Genomic DNA, 22,656 nt, shown 5'->3' on the forward strand with positions numbered 1-22,656 from the left:
CCTTTCCACTGATAGAGGACATACTGTCTGAGCTGCGTGGGGCTGTCACGTTCTCCACCCTGGATCTTAAATCCGCCGACCATCAGCTGAAACTACATGAAGAGAGTAGAGGGCTCACTGCTTTCATTACACATGAAGGACTGTACCAGTACTGCAGAGTTCCCTATGGGTTGAGTTCAGCACCTGCAGCCTTCCAAAAGATGATGACACAAATCCTACGCGGCCAGAAAGGGGTGCAATGCTACCTTGATGATGTCATCATATACGGAACGTCAGAAGCTGAACATGAGGCCAACTTGCGTGCTGTGTTACACAGAATCAACAATGCAGGACTGAAACTCAATGTTGACAAATGTCAACTCCGTCAAACTACTCTGAGCTTTTTGGGTCAAAAGATCGGTCCAGAAGGTCTGCTGCCAGATGACTCTCATGTCACTGCCATCCTGCATGCTCCGCCCCCTACTGATCCTGCAACCCTGCGCTCATTTCTTGGCTTGAGTGCATGGTACAGCAAGTTTGTGCCAAATTACGCGACTGTTGTTGAACCTATGAGAGCTCTTCTGCGTAAGGACTGTTCATTCCACTGGAACGAAGCAGCTCAAGCAGCGTTTGATCAAGTCAAGCGGTTAATCGTGCACAGCCCTGCCCTGGTGATGTTCGACCCCAGTAAGCCAACCATAATCTCAACAGATGCCTCAGACTACGGGCTGAGGCATCTGTTGAGACACTGATAAGTGACAATGGCTCTCAATTTCTCTCTGCTGAGTTCACTGACTTCCTGAAAAGCAGGGGAATCCAACACCTGAGATCCTCAGTGTATTACCCAAGAGCTAATGGGGAAGTTGAGAGATTCAATAGATGCGTTAAAGACTGCCTACAGACTGCCTCGATTCAAGGACAACCCTGGAAATCGTTCCTGAGAACTTACCTGATGGACTACAGAGCAACCCCTCATTCAACAACTGGAGTTTCCCCTTCAGAACTGCTCCATGGACGACGAATGAGAACAAAGTTACAGGTAATGGATATGCCTGTTCTTCAGACAGAGAGGCATACCATGTGCGAAAGAGTTAAGAATAAGCAAATGAAAATGAAAGAATACACTGATGCTCGCAGACACGCCAAACCATCCAACTTTCAGCCTGGTGACAAGGTACGGGTTAGGAAGCCATGGAAGGTAAAGAAAGGCGAGTTAAAGTTTTCCAAACCAAGGACTGTCATGACAAGGAAAGGACCAAACACTTATTTGCTGGATGATGGACGGACCTGGAACGCCTCACACTTATCGGCTCTGTCAGAGCTGAACGCAGGTACTGATTCTGACACAACAATGGACTGTCATAAACCAGGAACTGATCTAGCATCTAACTCTGAGTCTGATAGTAGGCTTAGGCCCACCAGGATGAAGAACCCACCTTGCTGGACCCAAGACTTTGTCATGGGAAAGTGAATGTTACTGAGTAATGTGAAATATGTTAAACGTGTATTAGGTGACATACATCAGAATGAAGTCAGGTTCACAAAAGAAATCCTTGTTCAAAGGGGGAGATGTTGTGTCCACACATACTATTGCATTTGTTCTGTAGATGCATTTACCAGAAGCGCTAGAGGGCGCTAGTGAGTATGTTGTTCTGGTTGTGGTTTTGAAGAAGAAAAAAGAAAAATAAAGAAAGGAGTCAACTCCGGTAATCCTCTGTTCCTACCTGCGTGTGTGTGTAATGCTTGCTGAACTAACACCACACAACAACCAGTGATGACACAAGCGGCTTGACAGCGTGGGAAAGTCTGATAAAGCTTACATTTAGGCGTCAGCACCCAGGAGCTGACACATGTGTGGCCATAGAACTTTCTTATTGAACTTGGGAATAAGCTTCATTTCAAAACCTTAAACATTACTGATTTATTATAATCTATTACTGATTCAGAATAAGTAATATTGACTCACATGAAACTAATAGTTAAACAGTTAAAAACAATCTATCATTTTTTATTTTGATAAATATTTTGGCAACTGTAAAAGTGATAATTTACAGTTGTTTAGCCATGAAAGACTGCAAAAAAAGCACAAAGTTGTCAGGGTGAACAAGAAAAGCGAGGTCTGTCAAAATCATGAAACCTAATAATTTTTTATCAGGTCACTACCTCATAGCAACTATAGTCACTGAAGGATTCAGTTTTCACCTTTTCTATTGTGCACTCCCTCCAACCTCTCCACCACTTGTTTACTGTGGTTTCCCCACACATGCCAGCTGATACACCTACTATCAGTCTATCTCCTCCCCCATCTTCTTTTCCAAATAATTTAATCTTGTTCTGTGGAAGAGACCTAAGCTTCCCGTTTACATCTAGTAATACGAGTTCTTGTTGACACTGACTATCCTGCAAAAGCATTTGCAACACCTGGTGAATTTTAGGATTCCATGCCTGCCCACTCTTGCATGCCACCACCAGACAGGCCTCAAATATTATATTTCTGCATTTCTTTGTTTTGGTTTAAGTGTCTTTGTGTACTTTGAGAACTTGTGTGAAAATGTGAGGATGTTCATTTTTAGATTTATTGAAAAATATAGTAAAAATACAAAAACAATAAGCTGCTTGCTTTCATATTCCAAACAATGCCCAAAGGCAAGATTAAGATTGCATGCATATCTATTAGACATGTTGCATTTACTTGCGATCTCAGTCTTATGCTTCAGTGGGCAGGAATTCAAGCTTGAACATGACGTATAAATTGTTAAAACAAAAAAAACAAAAATAGGGTGTGTTTTCTTTCACTTTCATGACATATAACTCTCCATGAAGGGGGGAGATTGTGCAGACTTTTGCTTTAGAAGCACAATGAATAACAGTTCCTGTACTTCAGGCAACTTAAAACTCCATGAACACAAAATTCTACCTGCCATTTATGCCTTTGTTATGATTGTTGGTCTGGGAGGAAATGGATTGGGACTGAAGTCTCTGCTGCAAAAAAAGAAGAAACTTCGACACATTAATCTGTTCCTTCTGAACCTTGGAGTTGCAAATTTTTTGTTCCTGCTAACACTCCCATTTTTGTCAGCGTACTACTTTATGGACAGTAAATGGATATTTGGAGATGCCTTCTGCAAGATCACAAGATTCTGCTTCAACCTGAATTTATACGGCAGCATTGGATTCCTCACCTGTATAAGTGTGTACAGGTACCTGGCTATTGTCCATCCAATGAGGATGATGGGGAGAATAACTGTGACTCACTCTGTGGCTATCTCAGTTTTGGTTTGGCTGTTGGTGAGTGTTCAAAGTCTTCCAGATATCTTCTTCTCCAAAATCTCACCAAATAAAACTGAAGAATGCTACCATACCACCTCTAACGAGTATGTGGAGGATTATCTGAAATACAGTGTGGGTTGGACATTGACTGGGTTTGTTATGCCACTCCTTATTTTACTTGGCTGCTATGGACATGTGACTCTTGTTCTCTGTCATGCAAATACCATAAAGGAGGTGGTGAAAAAACGAGTTTTAAAGTTATTATTCATCTTGTGCCTTCTCTTCTCGGTTTGTTACATCCCCTATCATATTTTCAAGAACCTCAGCCTTTATTCAAGAGTTTTGTCAAAACAGGGGAAATGTCCAGATTGGAATGAGGGAGTCTTTGGGGCTCACCAGATAAGTCGTGGAATTGTGTGTTTGAACAGTGTTTTGACTCCCCTGGTTTACCTCCATGTAAAGGATTTCCCTACTCGATTCCAACAGCTGCTCCAGCGAACTTGCCAGATCTTTAATTGGCCGAAATCAAGGAGTGGCAGAATCCCTGTGACACAGTCTGATGAAGTTTAACAAGTTTGCCATATGTTAGAAATCTTAAAAATGTTTTACATAACCAGCTCTACACACATGCATCTTTGTTGTAATTGTATTCACACTGTGTAAAATTCCACTGGTTTTGACTAAGTCAACATTAGCAGCCACTTAATAACAATATTTTATTTCTGATGCAAATATCTTGTGATCCTTGAAATGGACAACTGTGGCATGATTACAGCACCTCCTGCTAAATGCAATCAATAAATAAAGGTGCGATTGTTGCCTCCCTAAGATGATGACCAGAGGGGCAACTGGTTTCCTGTTCAACAACGTGTGGCGCTGTGATAAAGAATAGAAAAAGGGACACACGTTGAGCTGATGCCAGTTTCACAACAGGAAGGTTTATTCTTCACAACAGCTTAGAACAGCTTCAGGTATCACCATACTAACTGCAAAGAAATGGCCTTATGTTTCAGTCCAGTTTACCATACATGGCCACAGTTCCATGAGCTAGAGACTGTATAAATCCCTCAATACAACTTTGACAAAACATAAACAAAATGTTGCTTAAATCCACTGATAATATCAGATCCACAATGTATCACAATAAACACATTTGTTTTACAAAGATAAACAAAACACAATAGTGTACTCTGTACTTCATTTTTAACTACATTTACAAACATCTTAAATTTACTCATTTTAATTCTTGTTCAGCACTAAATTATTTATGTGAAATGTATTTCCACTGTACTGACAATGTAACTTCTGTTTTTTTAAATATAGCTATTTTACTCTTTACAAGGAAATAATGTCTTTGACATAAAACAGACATATTCACTGTTCTGATACAACCTACAACTATATAGAGTGCAATGCTCCTTTAACAGCGTTCACTACTACTGTGCAGTCAGCATTGATCAAACAGTTTCCTTATAACACTTTATAAATGTCTTTGTATTAAACCACAAACTTGTTCTTATAACCACAAGATCAACCAGAAGAATAAAACGTAGTATGAAGCCCATTTATCAGAGTGCATAATACATCAAGAGTTCAGTCCAGAAATCTCTCACAGGTCAGATTAGCTTCCCCACACACACTCCGTATTCCACATTAGCCAAGTCCGCTAGCATTAGCATCATTTAGCCTGCAGCCTTAACCCACAATTCAGACACAACTCAGAATGAATCCATTTCTTTAGCGAGTTGCGCTCATTACCCACATAAACAACATCGTCCGTTTGTAAGGTCTGCAGTATACATTCATTTAAATGCATTTACTAACCTGTGATAAAGAATAGAAAAAGGGACACACGTTGAGCTGATGCCAGTTTCACAACAGGAAGGTTTATTCTTCCTCTGTGCCCCAAAACGCTACTCGATACCACTGCGCGTAATGCGCCCTCTAGCGGCTGGATGTAGGATAGCATCTTAAATGACAGGTACAAAGATACAATCACAACAAAACACAACAACAACTGGGCTGTTTTCCCCAGTTTAATTCTGATACTAGATTTTACTAGAAAGCTATTTTCAACTCTCTACACTCTCCCCCACTTAAAAGAATGTCTCCTGACATTTGTTTCTTCATGTGTGGACCCATTAGTGTATGAGTGTGCAGTCATTGTGGTAGTACGGCTGAGAATAGATGGGGTGAAAGAATGATGGGACGCTGTGTGTCCACATCCAGGGTTGGCTAGCTGAAAGGGTGTTCATATCTGCCCTCCAGTGACAGTATGATGGCTGACCCAGTGCATTGTACGTGAGTCTTTCTGTTGGTCTCCCCCTCCTCTGTGATCTCCTTACAAAGTCATTTTCTCTATTTTCTCCATCCATTTCCTCCATGTCTTTTTCTGCTAACTCCTCGGCCTCCACAACATCTTGTTCTCCCCCATATTCTGGCCTGTCAAGAGGACAGAACTCTCTTGCTGCTGCCCGTAGCTTGGGCTGACTTTGAGAATCCTGCTTTGGAATGACAGTTTCCTGTTGCTGAGGGTGCTCCTGTTGAATAGCAGGTCCTTGTTGTTGAGGGTTCACGAGTCTGTAGCATGGAATCTTCCTCCGGAGGTCATGGTGGTAGGTATAACTATCTTCCTCATCCGAGCTACTGGTCGCCGTTTCGTTGACATCTCTTTCAGGTTGTCTTTGCCTTTTTGCTTTTGTCTTTTCTTCCACAGGAAGTTCTTCCTCGAAAGGTAAGTCGTTTACTGGTAGTAGGAGGTTTCTATGAAGAACCCGCATGGCTTTACTACCTCTCTCTGGCTGTACCTTATAGACGGGTCCATCTCCCAATCTCTCCACCACGCGATGTACTACCTTCTCCCAATAGGCGCGCAGTTTTCCTGGCCCTCCTCTCTCTGACAAATTTTTCACCAGTACTCTGTCACCTGGCTGGAGAGTAATACCTCTTACATGTCTGTCGTACTGCTTTTTGCTTTTGGCTGAGGACTGTCGGCTGTTATTTGCAGCTATTTGGTAAGCGACTCGCATCCTCTCAGCCCACTTTTGGACAAACGTTTGGTGGTTTTGTGCCTCAGTGTCTTTCCCTTGGTGAAAAAGTAGGTCAACTGGTAGCCGTGGAGCCCTGCCATACAAGAGAAAAAATGGAGAGTACCCTGTTGCGTCATGTCTTGTGCAATTGTAGGCATGCATGATCTGAGGCAGATGATCTTTCCATTCACTCTTTTTCTCTTCTTGTAGGGTGCGCAGCATTTGGAGAAGTGTGCGATTTAATCGCTCCACTGGATTGCACTGAGGATGATAAGGAGTGGTGCGTGAGTGTGCAATTCCTGATAGTTGTTGCAGTCTTTGGAACAGGCTGTTTTCAAACTCACGTCCTTGGTCGTGATGCAACTTCTCTGGATACCCAAAGCGAGGAATAAAGTCCTGAAATATCTTTTCAGCAGCTGTCTTTCCTGATTTGTTTCTCGTTGGGTATGCCTGCGCAAAGCGCGTGAAGTGATCAACGAGGACAAGGATATACTCATATCCTCCTTTGCTTGGCTCCAAGTGCAAATAGTCAATAGAGACCAACTCAAAAGGTGCACTGGTGGTGAGGGATCCCATTGGAGCTCTCTGTTGGATATTGGGGTGCTTCTGTTTAATACACGGGCATTTTTTTGTCACGTATTCTTCCACATCTTGCTGCATGTACGGCCAATAGAACCGTTCTCGGGCCAGATGGATCACCTTTTCAGAACCTACATGCCCCATGTCGTCATGTAAGCTTTTCAGTACCACTGATTTGAGCTGTTCAGGGAGGACCAGTTGTCGGTTTTGGTTTGTTTTTCGGTAGAGTAGTCCATTTTCTACTTCTAACTTGTTCCACTCATAGAGCAGTCTCCTTGTCTGTTTAGACATTGTTTTTTTATCTTTTTCATTTGGAGTCCAAGCTCTCAGTTTCAAAGAAATAACTTCTTTAATAGCTGGATCTGCTTGTTGTGCAGCTCTAATATCTCTGGGAATGATGCCTGAAACGCTATTGTGTGGTACAGCATTTCCATCATCACCATTTAGTTGCAATGCAGCCACCCAGGGAACATCATCGTTTTGTACCATTTTTGTCCCCTGCCACACCGCAGAGACCACCTCCGGTGACACCGTCTCTGTATGGTCACTCATCTGCTGCTGCAGGTTCACGGGATACCTGGACAACATATCGGCATCAGCGTTCCTCTTTCCTGGTCTATACTTAATGTCAAAATGGAAATCCGCCAACTCCCCAACCCATCTGTGACCCACAGCATTTAGTCTTGCTGAACTCAGGATGTAGGTCAAGGGGTTATTATCGGTATAGACCGTGAAAGTTGGTGCATAATACAGGTAATCCCGGAACTTGTCGCAAATAGCCCATTTAAGTGCCAGGAACTCAAGTTTGCCCGAGTGCAGATGATAGTTCCGCTCTGCAGGTGTTAAGGTCCTGGAGCCGTATCCAATGACACGCAGTTTGTTGTGTTGGCGTTGGTATAATACAGCTCCCAAACCTTCGTTTGAAGCGTCCGTGTGTAACACAAATGGAAGATCAAAATCTGGGAAGGCCAGGATGGGGGGGTTTGTCAACATGTCCACCAACCTGGACACCACGTTCTGATGTTCAGTAGTCCAAGTGACAGGTGAGCGAGAGGGAAGTTGCCCCTTGTTCCCTTTGGTCGCTGGACTTTTTCCCTTAACAGTCTGAGGCTTGATGGCATGACCTGTCTCAGCTGGGTTTTGGAGAATTTCAAACAAGGGCCTCGCCAGTCGTGAAAAGTCTTGGATAAAGGACCGGTAGTAACTGAGAAATCCAAGCAACGTCCGGACCTCTCCAACTGTGCGAGGCTTCTTGTCTTTCAGGGCTAGAACTGCTTCCAAATCCTTTGGATCGATCTGAATCCCTTCTCCTGACACCACTCGCCCGATGTACCGAATTTGTCTCTTAAAGAGCTCACATTTGGCTGGGCGAAGCTTAATGCCGTGTTGTCGCATCCGGTGAAACACTTGTCTTAGATGGTCTACATGTTCGTCAAACGTTTTGGAATAGCAAAGGACATCATCCAAATACGGCACGCAACACTCATCTCTGATGCCCTCTAACACTCCCTCCATGCACCTCTGAAAGGCAGCTGGTGCATTCGTCAGTCCAAAGGGTATTCGTACCCATTCGTAGAGTCCCCAGGGTGTGCTAAAGGCAGTTAGATGTCTTGACTCCTCACTCACAAACCCTTGATGGTACGCACTCCCTTGGTCCAAGATGGAGAACCATGAATTGCCTCCTAGGCTGTCCAACAAATCCTGGATCCGTGGGAGTGGATGGCGATCTGGGACGGTTTTGCGGTTAAGCTCACGGAAGTCAACACACAGGCGAAGACTGTTGTCTTTTTTTCGCACACACACTACAGGTGAGGAATGGGCAGAAACAGACTTCCTAATCCACCCCCTGTTTAGGAGATTTTGGATATACTCCTTCACCTCCTTAAACAGTGGCCGTGGAATGGAATTGTAGCTTTTTTGAACTGGAGTGTCATCAGTCGTATTGATTTTGAGCTGTAAGCCAGGGACACACCCAATGTCTCCTTCATCATGAGCAAACACGTCTGATTCCTCATAAAGCATTTGCCGTACCCTGCTCTGGTCAGGCTCCGGCAGGTGATCTAAATCCACATTTGGATGCCATCTTTCCTCCACACTGCCAGCCTGGCGATTTTCCTTCCCATTACTTTGTTCTTCACTGGTCGGACTTGTTTGGGTAGCGCACAGAAGGGTGTCATTGTGTGGTTCTCCAGGCCCCTGCATAGTTGGATGGATGTTTACAGGTGTGCTTTCAATAATTTCTTCAATGAATCCTAAGACTGCTTTTGGAGGTAAAAAAACATCATGCCTTGTTGAATTCTGGATTGGTATTCTCACTATTTTTGAGGCGCCAGCCGGCACTTCAACGAGCGCAGGAAATAACTCCAACCCATCTGGCAAGTGACTGTCTACATTTGGCTCAAACAACATGACTCCTCCTCCAGGAAAAGCTCTCATGCGGCATTTCACCTGACAGATCTGACTGCGGGGGATCGTGAGTCCCTTCTTTCCAACTCTTAATACTGGACATTCTGACTCTTCCAGGGGTTGCTTTGTGTGAACCACCGAAACAAGACTTTCAGCATTACTCTTCTGAATTCTCAGCGCTTCTGAAAGGAGACTCACTAAGTTGCCGTCATCTCTTTGATCACCATTCCCTGCAATCATCTCTTGTATCACATTAAAGCCTAGTAGCGGGCTGCTCAACCCTCCTCGACTTACTAGCATGGGAACATGAATAGCAACTGAGCCATGTCTGCTACTTGTGATCTCAAGAAAAACTTCTATCCACCCTTCAAACGGCACATCTGTCCCATTAGCTGCAGTGACTTTGAGTGGGTGATTTGAGAGTAGGCTTTCCAGTGGCCTGATTGTCACATTTGGCAAGGCCCTTTGCACCCAAGACTTCTCCACAATGCTTACTTGGGCCCCACTATCCAACAACATTTGAAGTTTGACCCCATCTAGATAACAAGTTACCATACACCTGCCCCCAATCAGCTGGGCAACACGCTCCCTTTTGGACACTTGACATGATTTGGGGGTCTTGGTTGAAGATGGAATTTTATCTTTGGGGTGCAGCTTCTCTGGGACTGGGGACTCTGCATTCTCCAAGGTCACTGGTGGTCCCTCCCCAGCGACCTCACCCGGTTTCCCGACAGAGTTCCCTTTTGTAAGCAGCCAATAGCTCTGTGTCCCTCTTTTCCACATCGGAAGCAGTGTGAGCAGGTGTCATTTCCTTGGGATACACATTGGTGACATTTCCCTTTAACTTCAGGCTTGGTTGACTGTTTTATGTGTGGCAAAGGGTTGTAGGTGTTTTCTGTTGCCACATTCACTACCGGTGTGATGGCTTTCTCCAAACTTTTGGCCAAAGATGACACTTGGGCTGTTAACTCCTGTATAGCACTGCGATTGGCCTGCACCTCTGCCTGCACTTGAATGGCATTCTGTTTGTCACTGTCCAGCTGGGCTGTATTGATACTGATTGCTTTTTGTTTGCATACCTGTCCCAACCTGGTTTTCCTCTCAGTGTCCTCCCTCAGTGATCTTGTGATCACGTCGAGTATAAAGTCATCAGTCACATTCATGTCTGAAATATGTGGTTGAAGATCTCGTCTGATGTATGAGCATTTTTCATTCATCCCCTGGTAAAGCGAATGAAGAAACACTCCCTGCACCAGTTTGCTATCATATTGGAAGTCTGTACCTTGTTTAGAAGCAAACATTATACGCTGCTTGACCCCCATTAGTCTATACATAAACTGTTGTGGGCTTTCTTTGTCATGTTGCTTTGCGTTACTTAGTTCCTGGAACAATTCAGTACTGCTCTTATCCCTAAGGTGTGCTTTAAGGAACCTTTTTAACTCAGCAAGGGTCAGGGTGTCTTTGGTCATGAGCATGTCTTTAAAGGTACCAGGCTTAATTATCTTGAGCACCGTTCTTAAGACCTCAGCTTCTGAGAACCCCTCAGCCAGACCTTCATCAATTTGTTTACATAGACAGTTAAAACTCAAATCAGAAGCTGAGTCTGAGATTTGACCACCATGTATCTTAAATTCTCTATGTGGTAACAATGCAGCCACATCTGTCAGTTTTACTAAACCAGTTACAGGATCAGCAATCACTGCTGTTGGGATACTCTTTTTCATTACTGATGCTACTACTGCTGGTTCAGTCTCTGATACAGAAACAGCATCCCCTTCATCAGATGCTTGACCAAGTTCAACAGTTACCTGAGGTGCTTGCAGGTCATCAATGAGGTCACGAAATGCAAGCAGACGAGACATGCCCTGATCTTCGAGGCTCTTCAGTCGTTTACTTCTCAGAAAGTCAACAATAAAGTCAAAGAGCTCCACCTCAGTTGCATCCTCACCGGGAACATCTTCCACCTCTTCTTCTTGACACAATGCTGCAAGTTTATGTAGCAGGTCCCTGTTAGCGGCTCTGGTCAGCTGATGGAGCTGGTTCTGGATCTCCCACTGTAGGTCGTGCAGAGTGGCCATGTCTGGATACCTGATGTCAATCGTTACTAATGCTGTGCATCAGAGGGATATGGATCCCGCAATTCTTGGCTGATTAGCACCTGACCACCATGGCGCTAATCCCGGACGAGCCCCCAGAATTGTTGCCTCCCTAAGATGATGACCAGAGGGGCAACTGGTTTCCTGTTCAACAACGTGTGGCGCTGTGATAAAGAATAGAAAAAGGGACACACGTTGAGCTGATGCCAGTTTCACAACAGGAAGGTTTATTCTTCACAACAGCTTAGAACAGCTTCAGGTATCACCATACTAACTGCAAAGAAATGGCCTTATGTTTCAGTCCAGTTTACCATACATGGCCACAGTTCCATGAGCTAGAGACTGTATAAATCCCTCAATACAACTTTGACAAAACATAAACAAAATGTTGCTTAAATCCACTGATAATATCAGATCCACAATGTATCACAATAAACACATTTGTTTTACAAAGATAAACAAAACACAATAGTGTACTCTGTACTTCATTTTTAACTACATTTACAAACATCTTAAATTTACTCATTTTAATTCTTGTTCAGCACTAAATTATTTATGTGAAATGTATTTCCACTGTACTGACAATGTAACTTCTGTTTTTTTAAATATAGCTATTTTACTCTTTACAAGGAAATAATGTCTTTGACATAAAACAGACATATTCACTGTTCTGATACAACCTACAACTATATAGAGTGCAATGCTCCTTTAACAGCGTTCACTACTACTGTGCAGTCAGCATTGATCAAACAGTTTCCTTATAACACTTTATAAATGTCTTTGTATTAAACCACAAACTTGTTCTTATAACCACAAGATCAACCAGAAGAATAAAACGTAGTATGAAGCCCATTTATCAGAGTGCATAATACATCAAGAGTTCAGTCCAGAAATCTCTCACAGGTCAGATTAGCTTCCCCACACACACTCCGTATTCCACATTAGCCAAGTCCGCTAGCATTAGCATCATTTAGCCTGCAGCCTTAACCCACAATTCAGACACAACTCAGAATGAATCCATTTCTTTAGCGAGTTGCGCTCATTACCCACATAAACAACATCGTCCGTTTGTAAGGTCTGCAGTATACATTCATTTAAATGCATTTACTAACCTGTGATAAAGAATAGAAAAAGGGACACACGTTGAGCTGATGCCAGTTTCACAACAGGAAGGTTTATTCTTCCTCTGTGCCCCAAAACGCTACTCGATACCACTGCGCGTAATGCGCCCTCTAGCGGCTGGATGTAGGATAGCATCTTAAATGACAGGTACAAAGATACAATCACAACAAAACACAACAACAACTGGGCTGTTTTCCCCAGTTTAATTCTGATACTAGATTTTACTAGAAAGCTATTTTCAACTCTCTACACGATACATAAGTAAAGATCCTTTATTTTCCATGTAAAGCATCCTGGTAAAATGATGTTACATAGACAGCAGTGCCTAGAATTGGTACAGCTAATCATCTAATCATCTAATATCTATGACACGCTTTCACCCACACCCCTTGGCTTATTATGAGAGGCCACCAAGACCCTCATAACACTATAGTTAAACAGTAATGTCATTATCTTACCTTTGTGGCAAAATATGCTGAAATGATAATGACCTGTACTTTATGTAGTGTCTAAATTATATATGTTTATTGTATTTAGCTTTATTTTGTATTGCATTTTTTCTTTTCTTTCCTAAACAAACTTTTGTATACTGTTTACATGATCAAAAATTAAACAAAAAATCAACACAACACCAACAGTTGCCTCAAGGTGTTTTATATTATAATGTAAAGATCCTACAATAGTATAGAAAAAATAAATAATTTTTAGAATTTTGCTACCCAAAAGGAGAGAAGGGCAATATCATACACAAGTGCATGTAGTATAGTAGAGGCTTCTTGCCCCAGTTGGTCTTGTGTTGAAGTGTTCATGTTGATTTAAGATTTATAGATTATTTTTTTAACTTATATTGCAAAGGTTTAAGAACTACTCATGCAGACGGAGACTAACAAAGTAAAACAGGAAGAGACAAGCAGAGAACACAGAGATGAAAGACGTGATGAGCAAACTGACAACACACAACTGACACACGTACACACAGATGAGACAGAGACAGACTGGACGTGAAAGAGAACCAACCAAATCAGACAATGAACTAGGAAATAGAAACGTGGATAACTAAAGTAGGGAGCAGTGGAAAATAATACCAAGCTAGAAGACTAAACTGTTAGGGTGCCTGGGTCGTCGACCCAGTGTTTTGTGTTTTTGGTTCTTTGATTTAGTTTATTTCATTATATTCTAGCTGTGCCTTATGGTTTATAGGTTTATTCTTAGTTTAGGTTTTCTGTGTGGATTTTGTTAGAGTTTTAGTGTTCTGGTTTTCTGTCTGTGATCCATAGTTGCTGTCTCCCCTGTCTGCTGTATCCTTGTGTCAAGTCATGCGTCTCTGTGTTATGTTTCCTGTTTTACTTTGAAAGTCCGTGTCTCATGTTAATGTGTCTGGTTTTAATTCCTTTGTCTCGTTAGGCCTGATTTGCCCCAGCTGTGTTTCCCTCCTGTTTCCCATTCCCTGATTGCTCCCTCTGTGTATTTAAGCCCCGTGTTTCTCTGTGTCTTTACTGTGATCTACCCTCATCTTGCTGTGCAGCCCGCCCGCCACCCTTGGAGTCTCAGTTGTGTTACCTTTTTGGAGTTCACGTTTTGCCTCTGAGTGTCTGCACTTTGGGTCCTTTTCCTGCCTGCACACAGCCGTTTCATAACATAAACGATGCACAACACATAATAAATCCAGACATACGGCACTGTGCAAAGGTTTTAGGCAGGTGAAAAAAAATATGCTGTAAACAAAGAATGCTTTCAAAAATGGAAGTGCTAATCTTTTATTTTCATCAAGTGAATGAACAAAAGAGAAAGCTAAGACAAATCAATATTTGGTGTGACCACCCTTTGCCTTCAAAACAGCATATACTGCTAGGCACACTTGCACACAGTTTTTGAACGAACTCGACTGGTAGGTTGTTCCAATCATCTTGGAGAACTAACCACAGATCTTCTGTGGATGTAAGCTTCCTCACATCTTTCTGTCTCTTCATGCAATCTCAGACACACTCGATGATGTTGAGATCAGGACTCTGTGGGGGCTGTACCATCGTTCCAAGTACATCTCTGACTTGCTCACTGTCTACAGCTCAGTCAGACCTCTCAAGGATCAGATTCAGATGTTTTACATGTTCCCAGAAATAGATCTCAGTCTACTAAGAGTGCTTTCAGTTATTGTTTTTTCTTTGGTTTTACTGTTTTCATTTCTTGTAGGAAGTTTAAAGACAAATCTGTCTTTATTTTCTGTGTTAAGCACACTGAGTTTTATTTATTTAACATATTTAACAAGTGCTGTTACTTCATTACTTAAACAAAAAAGACAAAAAAGTTATCCACAATGATGGATTTTATATTTTCATGCAGTGTTTTTAAAAAGATAAAATAATCTACAGTCTTTGTGAAAAAGCAAGGAATTAGATGCATGAGATGTGTTGAAGAAAAAAATCTGACTTCAGGTCCTTTTTCCTTTTGTTTGCTGTGGTGGTGTGCTTATCAAAGTATACCTTTATAAGATGGATTTACAGACACAGAGAGTGGGTATGAGTGGGTAAACCAGACCACTGTTATTTATACCAGAAGGGTAACAGAGAGTAGTGGAAGGGTTGCTAATTACATACAAAGAACAAAAAGGTAAAAGTTAAAAGGGTTTTGTCACTGATCATGGGGTAACAGGCTACAATAACAGGAATAAAGATAAGGTTCATAAAAAAGCAAATGGCCACAGGAACAGGAGGCCACATTCCAAAGGTTCAGATCTATCAAAACAAATCAGAGGGTTACGGGATGATGCAAAGATGTTTATCTCAGCTCTGAAACCTGAAACTCAACATTTAGGGCTTCAAGCAACAACAGGTGCATTTGCTGTCCCTTCACTTCTTTCACTTTTAATTCTGCTACAAAGGAGAGAGGTTGTGTGGACAACATGTCAGGAATAGCAACTAATAAAACTTCCTTCTTTCGTTCAGACTATGAACATGTAACTCTGCCTGCTGTTTACACCTTTGTTTTTATCATTGGTCTGGGAGCTAACGGATGGGCGGTGAGGTCCTTACTTCAGAAATGGAAAATTCTTGGACACATTAATGTGTTTCTTCTGAACCTTGGAGTTGCTAATTTTTTGTTCCTGCCAACTCTCCCATTTTTGTCAGCATACTATTTTATGAGGAATAAATGGATATTTGGAGATGCTTTCTGCAAGATCACAAGATTCTGCTTCAACTTGAATTTATACGGCAGCATTGGATTCCTCACCTGTATAAGTGTGTACAGGTACCTGGCTATTGTCCATCCGATGAAAGCAAAGAGAAGGATCACTGTCCGTAATTCTGTGGTTATCTCAGTCATGGTTTGGCTGTTGGTGAGTGCTCAAAGTCTTCCAGACGTGCTCTTTCCCAAAAACTCAACAAATAGAACTGAAAAATGTCACCATACCACCTCTACAGAGTATGTTGAGAATTATCTGAAATACAGTGTGGGTTGGACATTGACTGGGTTTGTTATGCCTTTCCTTATTTTTCTTGGCTGCTATGGACATGTGACTCTTGTTCTCTGGCGCAAAAATACCATTAATAAGGTGGTGAAACAAAGAAGCTTAAAGTTGATGTTCATTTTGATTTTGCTCTTCTCGGTCTGTTACATCCCCTACCATATTTTTAAGAACCTTAGCCTTTATTCAAGAGTACTTTTTTCAACCAACAAGAAGTATCCATCATGGGATAAGACAGTCTTCTGTGCTCATCAGATCAGTCGTGGTCTTGTGTGTCTGAATAGTGTTTTGAACCCCCTGGTTTACCTCCATGTCATGGATATTCCTGCTCAGCTCCAACAGCTGCTTCAGCAGTTTCGTCAGACATTTACTCGTTTGTTTGTGTCAGAATACGGCAGTGTACCCGTGGAACAAACAGTGACCACAACAATATCTCAACAGTAATTAGTGACTTTGACTTTGTCTTTTAGAGTAGAGTGTAAAGACTGTTTTACGTATTATACTGTCTATACTATCTTTTTCGGGATAACGGTTTTGGCTCAAATGGATTTATAAATAAAAAAGCTTTGTTTCTGTGTTTGTTGTTCTTCTGTTGCCCTGCATCGAAAATTGCATTATTGAAAATTGCATTATTCAAATCCTTTACAGCAACATTTTTTTTTGTCACATTGAAAATATAAACAACCACTGAGACATGACTACACATGCGTAGGGGATTGGAGGCAAGACAACAGAAACTAAAGACCAGATAAGAAAGCTAAGGTGATCTCAACAAATGCTAAACAGAGGAATAGCTATAGTAACTAACACAAGGAACTGCTTCTTAACCTGCCATAGAAATGCTGGGTCACAGACCCAGGATCGTGACACTTTTAATTTAAGCCAAGATCAGGAAAGAGCGCTGGCAGATTAGTATCATTTATTTTATGTTCACTGACACAGTTTTCAGGTTAGTAACCACTTTTCTTTAGATTTGTGTAGGTTATGTGTACAGCAAAATAATTTCCCATAAAAAACATCTGCTGGATTATTGCGTTTGTATAGCAGTAGAACAGTGTTGGTGAAATTTAATCAACATTAACTTTTGTTTCATGCCTACTATAAGTCAGCTTGGCAGTGAACATGTGATTCATATTTGACATAAGATACACAATATTTGGCTTTTAGTTTGCTCTGGAATTCTAATGTATAGTATTTGATGTATACTGCTCTAAGCAAGGGCACACACACACACACACACACACACACACACACACACACACACACACACACCCTAGATTCATTATTTTTATAAGTCATAACATTTTTTGAACTGTAAATGACAGTAAAGAGTTATCCTTTCTAAGAAAGTAATTGATGGATTTCTAACTATAATATTTTTTTATGTATTTCTCTCCATCTTTTTGAACTTAAAAATGTAAAATGTTTAATTGACTATTTTAAAAAAATGTATTTAAAGTCTTCAATTTAATTTAAAGACTTTTATTTAAAGACAAAATTTTACTTTCACATTCTTTTCTTGTTAATCCCATACTGTACAACTAGTCTGTCAAATGAAATAAAGTCTGTTCATTCTAATATATGTTGTAAGTATTTCATTCCTTGACAACTCCAATCTGGGAAGGTAATCATATTAATGTTCTGTATTATGTCACAGTTGTTCCAGATTAGTGTATGTTTGCATGAGATTAATGAAGTCATTTTTAGAAACTTCCACCATGCTTTCAGAGAACTTTTGCTTTCACATTTAAACTCCAAACAGAGGAAGACTTTAACCTTTTGTTTCAATCATAAAACTGCCGACAGGTTGGGTGAGCAGTTTTATGATGTTTTATAATAATAATAAACTTTATTTATAAAGCACACTTAAAACCAAGGGTATACCAAGGTGCTTAATAAGTAACATAGAGAGTAAAAGGAAGATAATAGAAATAGGACCAAAGCAAGTACTAGGTATGCAAGCAGATAACTGTCACTGATACATGGGAGAAGCAGCAGATACAGAACAAACAAGGAATTAAATTAGCATAAAAGTGCATAATGTAAAATCATAAGTGAAATGTTAACTAGAAGGAATGAATATATATATCTTAGGGGTGCTACAATGTATCTGTATTGAATGGTTCAATACAGTGCTTTTGGTTCGGCACGCATATGTATTGAGCAATGCTGAATTTTTAATTTATTTTATCAACTTTTTCTCTGACGATGCTGTCTGTGTTGAGAGCTCAGTGGATCTGCGTTCGACTACTCTGCCTAGGCTGCACTGTCGAGCTCAGATCCACTGAGTACCCATACGCATTCACTCACTAGTGAGACAGAAGTTAAGCTCGTTGCAACATGGCAACTGCCTCAACGCTACCCGAAATTGAACCTCCTCTACCATCATTGAGATCTGGCGTTTGGAACTATTTTGGTTTTCATGTGAAGCATGACCCTGATGGTAAGCGTGGACAAAACAGTAAGTCGGACGTGCCAGGCAATGCTCAATTACATCGGTGGAAACAGACAAGCACGCATGCTACAAACTTTACCCGAGACAGACGTTAGCACATGATTCTTAGAGGGCAAAAGAAACAGGGCAATGGCTACTTTTATAGCTGTCGACATGCGACTATTTTCTGTTGTAGAAAACAACGGGTTTCAGGGAAGGCTGAGAGTACTTGAGCCCCGTTACAACTAAGTGCTAGCACTCCAGAAGATGAGTGTGAGGGGAGGTTCTTCAGAGAGTAGTTCCTTTTAAGGGGGCCTGATATGTTTAATATGCTGCTGAGAATATACCCCAGAAGAAGGGTACAGTATAGCTTTTCCACATATGAGTGATTTCTCGAGTTAAAAGAAACATGTATAATTTTAATCAATTACAAATTAAAAAAGGCATGAACATTTTTTTATATCGAAAAAATATCGAACCAAGACACGAAAGTATTGAACTGAACCGAATACCATTTGCTAAAATGAGATTTACATGTATTAATACTGACTGCTAGCCTTTTAGACAAGGACAAGGACATTCTTTGTCGGCCTACTGTCAACCTCATGTTTACAGTACAGTATTTACTTTTAGAAATCTCTTATGTCTTAAATTACACACCAGGGTGTGTATTAAATTGTTGGTGTAGTGCATTTCAAGAGTCACAGAATCACAGAACGCTAATTCAGTGCTATTCCATAACAGCTAAAACACCGTCACTCTCCGCTAACACCTGAACCGGAATGTTTCCGGTTTATTTTTATTTATTTTTACTTTTACTTTTTTTTTAATTTTTGTTTTTTTCTCTCTCTCTCTGTCTTCTCTTTCATCCCTCCAGCTCATCCTTCTCCTTGCTTGTTTTTACGCCCTTCTTTCTTTCACTGCATGGATCACCTGTTTCCCTATGCAACCACAAACAACACCCTCTATTTCTACACACTCACACAGCATGATCACACACACATATGTGATTAACGGGAGCACATTCACCACAGCCTCACAGGGACATATAGGTCACGCACACTCAAGCTCATACACTCCTGGTCATATTAGTTAATATGCTCACACATAATCAGACTTATGGAGCCTCTCGCCACACATTTTTCTTCTTTTTATTTACAAACAAGTGATGTTTTTCCATTCTCTTCACCCATCTAAGCGGAACACGCAGCGTTCATCATTACATCATTACATCATTACGCACAGGGGAAAGAGGTCAAAGATATTTAACCAGCTCAAAAAACAACATGCAGGCGTTGCTTTATTACAAGAAACTCAGAATTATCACAGGTTTAAACACCTGAGTTTCCTAATGTGTTTGCAGCCTGTTACAATTCTAGACAAAGGGTAGTAGCAACTTTAATTCATAACTTTCACATTCCAAACAAGGCCCAAAGGCAAGATTAAGATTGCATACATATCTATTAGACGTGTTGCATTTACTTTAGATCTCAGTCTTATGCTTCAGTGTGCAGGGTTTCAAGGTTGAACATGACATATAAATTGTAAAAAAATAAAAAAGGGTGTGTTTTCTTTCACTTTCATGACATATAACTCTCCATGAAGGGGGGAGATTGTGCAGACTTTTGCTTTAGAAGCACAATGAATAACAGTTCCTGTACTTCAGGCAACTTAAAACTCCATGAACACAAAATTCTACCTGCCATTTATGCCTTTGTTATGATTGTTGGTCTGGGAGGAAATGGATTGGGACTGAAGTCTCTGCTGCAAAAAAAGAAGAAACTTCGACACATTAATCTGTTCCTTCTGAACCTTGGAGTTGCTAATTTTTTGTTCCTGCTAACACTCCCATTTTTGTCAGCGTACTACTTTATGGACAGTAAATGGATATTTGGAGATGCCTTCTGCAAGATCACAAGATTCTGCTTCAACTTGAATTTATACGGCAGCATTGGATTCCTCACCTGTATAAGTGTGTACAGGTACCTGGCTATTGTCCATCCAATGAGGATGATGGGGAGAATAACTGTGACTCACTCTGTGGCTATCTCAGTTTTGGTTTGGCTGTTGGTGAGTGCTCAAAGTCTTCCAGATATCTTCTTCTCCAAAATCTCACCAAATAAAACTGAAAAATGCTACCATACCACCTCTAACGAGTATGTGGAGGATTATCTGAAATACAGTGTGGGTTGGACATTGACTGGGTTTGTTATGCCACTCCTTATTTTACTTGGCTGCTATGGACATGTGACTCTTGTTCTCTGTCATGCAAATACCATAAAGGAGGTGGTGAAAAAACGAGTTTTAAAGTTATTATTCATCTTGTGCCTTCTCTTCTCGGTTTGTTACATCCCCTATCATATTTTCAAGAACCTCAGCCTTTATTCAAGAGTTTTGTCAAAACAGGGGAAATGTCCAGATTGGGATGAGGGAGTCTTTGGGGCTCACCAGATAAGTCGTGGAATTGTGTGTTTGAACAGTGTTTTGACTCCCCTGGTTTACCTCCATGTAAAGGATTTCCCTACTCGATTCCAACAGCTGCTCCAGCGAACTCGCCAGATCTTTAATTGGCCGAAATCAAGGAGTGGCAGAATCCCTGTGACACAGTCTGATAAAGTTTAACAAGTTTGCCATATGTTAGAAATCTTAAAAATGTTTTAAATAAACCAGCTCTACACACATGCATCTTTGTTGTAATTGTAATCCCACTGTACAAAATTTCACTGGTTTTGACTAAGTCAGTGCGGCACCCCTGAGTATTTTGGGCATCGAGAACAAGTCTCAGATGTGTTCCTTATGTGTTCGTGCAAGAGGTTGTCAAATGTGCAGAGAGGCTCAGCTTGGTGACCTCTGTAGACACTGCTACCGTTGTGGTCAGGAGGGTCACCTGTCTCAAGGGTTTAGACAGGAAACAGGAGCGGGCTACTGAGCTACATCCCACAGTAGCCCACTCTTCATCCAGGTCCCAGATAAATCCTGTCTCTGTGCAAAACATCTCGCATCAACAAGCACCACAAAATGACTCGACACACACTGAAACTGCCCCCAAAGAGCCAAACAGCAACAAATTGACAAGCGACACATCTAATGGTTATATACCCTGAAAACAGCAAACCAAGCTCATCAGTTTCACTGGGAAAAGATGTACAGTTCAGTGTCACCTGGATAAGGCACCAGTAGAGGCCCTGTGGGACACCGGAGCTCAGGCAAGTCTTATTAAGAATGAGTGGCAAAAACAACACCTACCACACAGCACTGTCAGGCCACTTGCTGAGGTTTTGGGAACAGAACCTCCTGTCGCTTTAGCAGCTTATGATAGTGAAATCCCATATGATGGGTGGATAGAGACAGAATTCTATTTGGACTGTAACCCTGAAAATTGTCTTCTAGCTCCAATGCTTGTATCCAGTGACCCCAGTGTTGCTCAACTGCCCATTACTGGATTTAATGTAATAGAGGAAGTTGTGCGTAAATGGGGCAAGTGTCAACCAAGATCACGCAACATTCAAAAAATCTGCCAGATCATGTCAGTATTGGTAAACACTGCTAAATCAGTGCTAAAACTATTGCAGTCACCAGACCAAAGCCAAAGTTTGGGCACAGTACTGGCAGGAAAGAGAGGACGATGTCTGGCTGCTGAACAGATTACCACGACATATGTCCGTGCACATATTGGATCGCAGTTTTCAGGACAGAGTCTGTTGTTTGTCCCAAATGAACAACACCCAAATGTGGGTGAACAACAACTGGGAAAGCCTCAAACCGCTTCTGTAGATGTAGGCTTCCTCACATCTTTCTGTCTCTTCATGTAATCCCCTTCCTGTTGTCCCTTTCTTACAGGACAACAGAAAGGTACACGAACCTGAGTTGCAGACAATAGAGCAACATTACAACCAACAGAAGTCACAAGATGAGCAAATATCAGATGAACAACAAGATGAGCAAGGAAACAGTGACTCGAGCAGTGAACAAGGGTTGTCACCTGTCCTCAAACACCCCAAGAGAGAGTGACAACAGCCCAAACTGCTGACATACGACGTGTTAGGACAACCCACAGTCAGACAAGCTGATATGGACAATATTAAAACGGGAGCTATTTGCACCCAGGGACTGTGGAGGCCTTGGTGGCCTGAAGATATATACCAGCAAGGTGTGAGAGACGGTAATAAGAAACTGATCCAGAATAAAGACATTAACCCTCTGGGGTCGACGGATGTGACGGCACGTCAAGATCACATGACCAATTTAAGACGAAACAGCTACAAAATGCAGCGAGTC

At 41.5% G+C, this 22,656-nt stretch overlaps 3 protein-coding genes across 3 annotated transcripts; all 3 read left to right on the forward strand.

Moving 5' to 3' along the window:
- The first annotated feature begins 2,551 nt into the window (after positions 1–2,551).
- On the forward strand, positions 2,552–4,057 carry LOC113013540 (P2Y purinoceptor 1-like). Its single transcript, XM_026154537.2, has one exon. It carries the CDS (start codon positions 2,797–2,799, stop codon positions 3,817–3,819), a length of 1,023 nt encoding a protein of 340 aa, XP_026010322.2. The 5' UTR covers positions 2,552–2,796; the 3' UTR covers positions 3,820–4,057.
- A 10,742-nt stretch (positions 4,058–14,799) lies between these two features.
- On the forward strand, positions 14,800–17,522 carry LOC113013495 (P2Y purinoceptor 1-like). The gene has a single exon (XM_026154476.2). The coding sequence runs from the start codon at positions 15,381–15,383 to the stop codon at positions 16,386–16,388; it is 1,008 nt and encodes a 335-aa protein (XP_026010261.1). The 5' UTR covers positions 14,800–15,380; the 3' UTR covers positions 16,389–17,522.
- A 1,366-nt stretch (positions 17,523–18,888) lies between these two features.
- LOC113013636 (P2Y purinoceptor 1-like) lies at positions 18,889–21,057 on the forward strand. Its single transcript, XM_080295017.1, has one exon. It carries the CDS (start codon positions 19,978–19,980, stop codon positions 20,998–21,000), a length of 1,023 nt encoding a protein of 340 aa, XP_080151143.1. The 5' UTR covers positions 18,889–19,977; the 3' UTR covers positions 21,001–21,057.
- The last annotated feature ends 1,599 nt before the right edge of the window (positions 21,058–22,656 follow it).

The sequence above is a fragment of the Astatotilapia calliptera genome, chromosome 20 (genome assembly GCF_964374335.1).
Source record: "Astatotilapia calliptera chromosome 20, fAstCal68.1, whole genome shotgun sequence".
NCBI classification, from domain to species: domain Eukaryota; kingdom Metazoa; phylum Chordata; class Actinopteri; order Cichliformes; family Cichlidae; genus Astatotilapia; species Astatotilapia calliptera.